The sequence below is a fragment of the Protomyctophum bolini genome, assembly GCF_963924005.1.
Source record: "Protomyctophum bolini genome assembly, chromosome: 18".
NCBI lineage: Eukaryota > Metazoa > Chordata > Actinopteri > Myctophiformes > Myctophidae > Protomyctophum > Protomyctophum bolini.
The window spans coordinates 330001-337500 of record NC_137879.1 but is presented as its reverse complement, the minus strand read 5'-3'; the positions used below and the strand labels follow the sequence as shown (position 1 = coordinate 337500).

Sequence of the window (7500 nt, the reverse complement as noted above, 5' to 3'; positions counted from 1 at the left end):
GATACGCATCTCGATGCACTGCCAGCGATACGATACATTAGAGATACATGGAATCCCCTGGCGATACGATGCGATACGATTCTCCCTCTTCCCGATGCGATGCGATAACCATTTAGTTCAAATCAATGCGATACGATGCGATTCACCCCTTTACCGATACGATGCGATTCACCCCTCTACCGATACGATGCGATAACCATTTAGTTCAAATCAATGCGATACGATGCGATTCACCCCTCTACCGATACGATGCGATTCACCCCTCTGCCGATACGATGCGATTTGATGGCGATTCATCACAATAGAAAGGATTTATATTAAAGCTCTATTAATTTCCCAAAACATGTAAAAATGCATTACATTTAAATTCAAAGCAATGTATTGTTTTACTGTAGGTTAGTATTATAGCTCTGCATCTCAAACAACCCAACTTATAGAAGTACCGTATATTACCAATTAACAGCCCATGCGCAAATAACCGCCCAGCTTCTTATAACGGCCCAGGTTCCGACACCATTTTGCGTAATAACCGCCTCCTTCAAATAACCGCCCTCCTCCATATAACGGCCCATGGGCTGTTATATGCAAACTTAATCAGCCTCAGCCCTCATTTATATTATTATATGCATGTTCACCGAGTTGAGTTTGCAAATCTCCGCATGCCACTCGATCATTTCACAACAGCGACAGCGCAACACCATGCAGTCCTCCACATCCATAAAATCAATCGGCTAGGGGGCGCCTGATGGAGGGGAAAGGAACTGGTTGGAATAACGTGTTCCTTCCACGCGCTACGTCCAACCAGGGAAACTCCCCCCTGTCAGGTGTAAAGGAGCAACTTGGACACTCAAGCATGAAGGAAGCATGAGTTAAGTCCGTTGCTCTCCCCAGGTTGGCGGAGGGTGTGTAGAGCCCAGGATCACATTAGATGATTGACACAGGGGTGAAAAATGGGTTACAAAATCGTGGGATAAAAAATATATTAAAAAAAAAAATCAATCGGCTATAGTTTCTCCTATGCACAACCAATTGTTTTAATGCAAAGTGGTGTATATTCTGTGTAATGTTTATTGTCATCCGTGTATCACTATCTACAAGCTCCAAGTGTTGCAGCGCTGTGTGAGCTTGCAGATGATGAACACTTTTTTTCGGTGCGTGGCGTGCACCAGCGCAGGTCCTCACAAGTATAGTACTATAAAACCCAAGGTTGATATTTAAATCGTGCAATTCTCGGCCAATATTCAACCGATTGTTCTAATTCCAAATGGCCTATAATCCGTGAAGTGTAAATTTTCATTGGGTGTATAATTCATGTTTTTATATGCTTTTATTTACCGGTATTTAAATTATATGGAGTCAGACGCTATCGGCATATAGTTCACGTGCAGGCATGTTGCTCTGCTTGACATTACATTTTCTATCGCCTGTAACCTAACCTGTGGGGTTTAGCCACTTGACTACACACAGTACTACAGGCTATGTAGTGTAGGCCAATAAATTATGGTTTTATTCAATTGCAATCTACCGGTATGTAGGCCTATACCTATACAGTATATAATTAAATAATTTATTTGTCCGCGGCTTAGTGGTTACACCTGTGTGTTGATACACTCCCTCTTACAATTAAATCAAAATGCATTGCCTGCGATGTTTATTGTTAATATTAATATATTAATATTAATTGTCGTCACTCTCTCTCTCTAAACGTCTCTGGTCTCCAGGCTGCGTCTCTGAGCAAGATGGCGGCGCCCGCCTGTGTTAATTCTATGACAAACTATAGTTTTCTACAACGATTCCTACGTGGATTTTATTCTTTATAACGTAGGATGAGGTCGGATGGGGCCATGAAAAATGATCGTGTCCGTGGATTATAGTTTTACCGCGATTTTCTTTCCTCGCGTGGATTCTTACTGTACATGCTGCTGAGTACAGTAATGCATCCCATGCAATCCTAACCTGACGCTGCCAATACCGCCCCCATCTGGCAGTCAGGTTAATGCAATCCCCCCAAGCAACACAACATGGTAAAATAACAGATGTAAAAAAGTAACCAACACTATGTTGTTAGGTTGCTATTTATGAAATTATATTTTATTTGAATTCCAAATGAGCTTTTCTAGGCCTGTATTTTAAAATTTTAAAAATATTTCACTGAATTTCATGGTGGTAGGTGTAGGAACCCTGTACACTTGTACAGTATTATTATATGTTGTTTTGTAGGCTACTTGTAAACACTTTACTGTGTGTACTGTAGCTTTGCTTTTTTATTATTAATACAGTAATACCAGTTCCAAACAATATTTGCACTACATGTTACTGTATGTATATACTGAAACCAAATAATGGCCCTGTGCAGGCCGGTGCAAAAATAAATAACGGCCTATGGCAAATAACGGCCCGGCTTCTTTTAACAGCCCGGGGTCCGAATCGATTTTGCATAATAACGGCCCGGGCTACTATTTGGTAATATACGGTATGTAAGTAAACAAAGGGTCTGCTCTCTGCTGGTTATTGTGGAATTGTTAGATTACTAATAATCATAGGCTATAGTATAATAATAATAATAATAATTTCAAAGGTCAATTTGAGGTTTTGAGTATAGAGGGTTCAAGAGATTAAAATGTAATAGCCTATGTATGCTCAATTAATGTTACCAACATATAAATAGAAAAGAAACAAATAAACAAAACAAAAATGACAGGTTACACTCGTAGTGCTGTCAAACAAGTAGTTTAATCTGCAACACAGTTTTATAATATAATTGCCTATGTATAGTGGGGGTCCCTGCTTGATCTCTCACTCTCAGCTAAGTGGTCCTTGGCTTGACCTAAATAACATTGAAGACCCTGGCCTGCATGTATTATTAACGTTATAAATACATAGCAGATGTACAAGCTCACAACGCGTCTCATCCACGCCCCGCTGTGAGCTTGTGGATCTGCAATTTTAGGCGTGCGACACCGTCTTGCTGCAGAATATAAATAAGGCTTCTATCCCAGAGAACAGCAGGGGAAATCTGGACAGTGGAAAGTTGTGGAACGGTTGTAAACGACTTTAAACGCAAGCAGTACACCCAGCTGTGGCGTTGTTGTACACGTGTGTGCAGACTGCAGAAGCTTTCTTTAATTACAAATTGATGATTGCGAGTCGCGACGCAGATTCACGTCGGAGAAGTGAGTGTGGATCATTAGCAGCACGCAGCGCTACAGTGAAAAGTCAACTGATCGACGGACAGCTATTTTATAAAGCTGAAGGCGGTGCTTCCTTTGTGCGTGGGGCTCACTTCTGTTCGTCGCGGGTGCTCTTTATAGTCTGTTTGTTGTCTCAACGTGTCTACTCTGCACCGTCGTACGGTAGCTTCTGTTCACTGACTGCGTGCTCGCAGCGCACAGCCGCACTGCGAGCTGGCTGCGAGAGACCTTTTTTTTCCTTCCTTTTCTGATGGTACGTTCAATGCGCCTCGGAAACACAGGATAGGGTGAAATTTACCATGAAAAAACAGTGCAACCACGGATTTTACTGATGCAAGCACTCCGCGAACGATGCATCGAGATTTCACCCGTCAATTTTACCGATACACAGTGAATGAACCGATTCACTCGCATCGCGCACGTCATAATCGATGTATCGATACGTATCGATTATTTTCCACATGCCTAGAGCGTGTGTGATGAACAAGATGAATGGGTGTAATTGGGGCGCTGTGTGTAATGTAACAGGGTTAGTGTATGTTAGGTATTAAGGTGTAATGTGTATTCTCTCCACCAGGTGGCAGCGCTGCTCGACGCTCTCTCCACGGTCCACGGCCACAAGAAGAAGAAGAGCGGCGTGGCGCAGCGCCTCAAACACAAGGACTTCCTGTCGCAAAAGGACAAACAGGAAGAGGAAAAGATGGGCCGAATGAAAGAGCAGAAGAAGAAACTGTACCGCGCCATGGGCCAGACGGAGGGCAAGAAACAACGCAGCAGCCTGAAGGGGGCGCCAAAGGACCGTTAACATTACCCTCTAGGGGGCGCCAAAGGACCGTTAACGTTACCCTCTAGGGGGCGCCAAAAGAACCGTTAATGAAAGTTTAACAAATTTTCCGCCATCTGGTGGCTGAACTGTGTACTGCAGAACCGCCACGAACGTTCTTATTCTGAAAGCCGTTTCTCTCGGAAATGAAGAAACAGGAAGTGAAAAACAGCTATGTAACATTTTGCGCGAATGTTATTTAATTCGCCCAAAACTGACATTTTGTAACCGGCGATCACATCGTTTAGAGAAATGAGACGTTTTGATCCAAAGAGAACAATCTGAGATGTTAGGATTGTAAAAACAGCTTCCCTGTAGACGGCACGAAGGCCTTTGAAACGTGAAGCGATAAAACGCGCGTAAAGTTCTTAGTTAGTTAGTTAGATATTCGTTTTTGCGCGGAGCACTGGGGAGCGATGCGACAACGCAAGCGTATTTACGTGAGCGCGGTCTTGCGTGCGTGCTCATTTCGTGCACACGCCCGCGCGACTTTTTTTTTACGCTTGCGTTGTTGCGCCTCTCTTGAGCAGACCTGCAGAGGAGACCTGTGGTTGATCCAGACCCTCTAGAGCAGACCTGGAGGAGACCTGTGGTTGATCCAGACCTGGAGGAGACCTGTGGTTGATCCAGACCTGGAGGAGACCTGTGGTTGATCCAGACCTGGAGGAGACCTGTGGTTGCTCCAGGACGCCTGCGTTCCTCGCTTCACGTTTGAAAGGCCCTTAAGCCAGTGGATATATCACTTCCGTTTGTTTTGTTTTTTCGTGGAGACCCTCTGGACCCCTGGAGACCCTCTGGACCCCTGGAGACCCTCTGGGGGACCCCCAGGGGTCCCTGGACCTCAGGACCACATGTTGAGGACCCCCGCTCTGCCATATAATACATGTTGATTACATCACGTTTGGTTTAGTGAAGGCAGTGACATCACGGTGACATCACTGATTCTTTATTTTGTTTTGTTTTTTTCAAATAAAATCTTGACAGATTTACATTCCATGTTTTATTATTAATTAATAATAATTCCACAGCTGAATGTTTGTTTGTTGAAACTGTTCGGCGCCCGTTGGGCACTGGCCTACTTGGAACGATGCAAGTTTGAAATGCATGCTTCTATCAGAGTCCAGTATTTTAAGCCAGGTTTTAATCAGAATGTCTATTTTGATGTTACTTTTGATCTCATAGAAGGATCTTTACAGCTTATTAAGGGACCAATAGCACTCAATTGAAAATGCAAACTTTGAACGTGCATATCTCATGAACCGTTTGACTGTTGGCAATGATCTTTAGATCACCCGCCATTTTGAATCATGTGAAAAACGGTTAAAATGTATCTCCTCCCAGGATCTTTGATCAAAATGCCAGGGTCTCAAATGCCAGCTGTTAATGTTGCCTGCCTCTGATGACTTTCATCTGCAGTCATCTGCACACACACACACACACACACAGTTGAAGTGTGCTGCTGATGTTTAGGCAGAAGTAGGTGTAGTTCTTTATTTTGTTTGTTCTACCTAATGGGACTGTGTTTAGAAATAATTGATGGTTTTGGATCTCTCTCTCTCGCGCTCTCTCTCTCTCTCTCTCTCTGTGTCTATACTGTGGACAGGAAAATACATCTCCCACTCCTTTTCCATATGGGGTGTGTGTGTGTGTGTGTGTGTGCCACAGAGACTGTACCGCAGGGGGAGGGGCTGTGGGTGGGAACAAAGTCAGCCTGTTTCCTGTTGCAGTGAAAAGAAAAGAATAGAGACGAGAAAGTCTGTCTCTCTCCCTCCCTCTCTGTCTCTCTCTCTCTCTCTCTCTCTCTGTCTGTCTCTCTGTCTGTGTCTCTCTGTCTGTGTCTGTGTCTCTCTCTCTCTGTCTCTCTCTGTCTCTCTCTCTCTCTCTCTCTGTGTCTGTGTCTCTGTCTGTGTCTCTCTCTCTCTTTAAAGTTGTTTTTCACAGTTATTTCTCTCAGTGGAAAATGAAGTTCTTCAGCTGTGCTGTCCTGTTGGCTCTGCTAGGAGGTAACAAACACACACACACACACTCACTCACTGTCCTGTTGGCTCTGCTAGGAGGTAACACACACACTCACTCTCGCACGCACAGCCGCACACACACAGACGTTTCAAGTTTGTAGATCTGATGCTTAAGTGTAGTTAAACTACAGAGTTAAGGTTTAAACTACAGAGTTAAGAGGTTTAACAGTAAGGTTGTATTTCCATCCAGACACGTTTCCTGTCAACCACTCAGCAAACACTTTAATGACACAGTGTGTGTGTGCTGTATTGATGTTGCTAATAGTTCACTGTAGTAATACACAGATACTACTGTAATAATAATTCCCCCCCCTATCCTTCCAGACGTGTGCCTGTCCATCAACGTAACAGTTAGCCCCTCCCCCTTGGCTGTGGTCCAATCAGGAGACAACGTCACCTTGTCGTGTGTGGTGTCACAGCGCAGCCGAAGCTCCGCCCTCCCTGTGATTCGCTGGACCTTCCTGCCGGGCCACGCCCACCTTAACGAGGCCGACGCTCACCTTAACGAGCTTAACGAGCTCCTGGTGGCCAGGGTCAACATGCACAAGGCCCGTTTCTATGGAAACTACACCAAGAGCTTCCATTGGCCCAAACTGACCCTCACTGTGGTCAGGCAGGTATGCAAATTACGTGTAAATGATATGTAAATAATATGTACAATATTTTTGATTGACAGGATGGTAAATGGTGCATTTATATAGCGCGTTTATCCAAGGCGATTTACAGGGATTCACCCATTCACACACCTTTACATAGATGGTGCATTACATTCACCTATTCACACACACATTCATACACCTTTACATAGACTGTGCATTACATTCACCCATTCACACACCTTTACATAGATTGTGCATTACATTCACCCATTCACACACACATTCACACAGATTGTGCATTACATTCACCCATTCACACACCTTTACATAGACTGTGCATTACATTCACCCATTCACACACCGATGGTGGAGGAAACCATGCAAGGCACCAACCTGCACATCAGGAGCATTTAGGGCACTTCGACACTATGGATAAAGTATTGTTTGTGATTGACAGGGTAATGTCTTTGATCTTTGTGATTGACAGGGTAATGTCTTTGATCTTTGTGATTGACAGGGCAATGTCTTTGATCTTTGTGATTGACAGGGCAATGTCTTTGATCTTTGTGATTGACAGGGCAATGTCTTTGATCTTTGTGATTGACAGGGCAATGTCTTTGATCTTTGTGATTGACAGGGCAATGTCTTTGATCTTTGTGATTGATAGGGCAATGTCTTTGATCTTTGTGATTGACAGGGCAATGTCTTTGATCTTTGTGATTGACAGGGCAATGTCTTTGATCTTTGTGATTGACAGGGTAAAGTCTTTGATCTGACGATAGTAAACGTGTCACCAGGAGATTCAGGACTGTACATGTGTCGAGTCACAGATTTCAAGAGATACCAGGTACGTGTGTCTGTGTGTCTGT

General features: G+C 43.9%; 2 protein-coding genes across 7 annotated transcripts in view; both read left to right on the top strand.

Annotated features, from left to right (window-relative positions):
- The window catches only part of bms1 (BMS1 ribosome biogenesis factor), a 68661-nt gene extending 63968 nt beyond the window's left edge, over positions 1–4693 (top strand). For all 3 annotated transcript variants that reach the window (XM_080788546.1, XM_080788548.1, XM_080788547.1), the window contains exon 25: positions 3769–4693. In XM_080788546.1, the coding sequence (XP_080644672.1) occupies positions 3769–3996 (228 nt within the window). In that variant the 3' untranslated portion in view covers positions 3997–4693. The remainder of the gene's footprint in view (positions 1–3768) is intronic.
- A 1064-nt stretch (positions 4694–5757) lies between these two features.
- The window catches only part of vstm4b (V-set and transmembrane domain containing 4b), an 8625-nt gene continuing 6882 nt past the window's right edge, over positions 5758–7500 (top strand). For all 4 annotated transcript variants that reach the window (XM_080788986.1, XM_080788983.1, XM_080788984.1 and 1 more), the window contains exons 1-3: positions 5758–6017; positions 6357–6649; positions 7389–7478. In XM_080788986.1, coding sequence (XP_080645112.1) covers positions 5975–6017; positions 6357–6649; positions 7389–7478 — 426 coding nt within the window. In that variant the 5' untranslated portion in view covers positions 5758–5974. The remainder of the gene's footprint in view (positions 6018–6356; positions 6650–7388; positions 7479–7500) is intronic.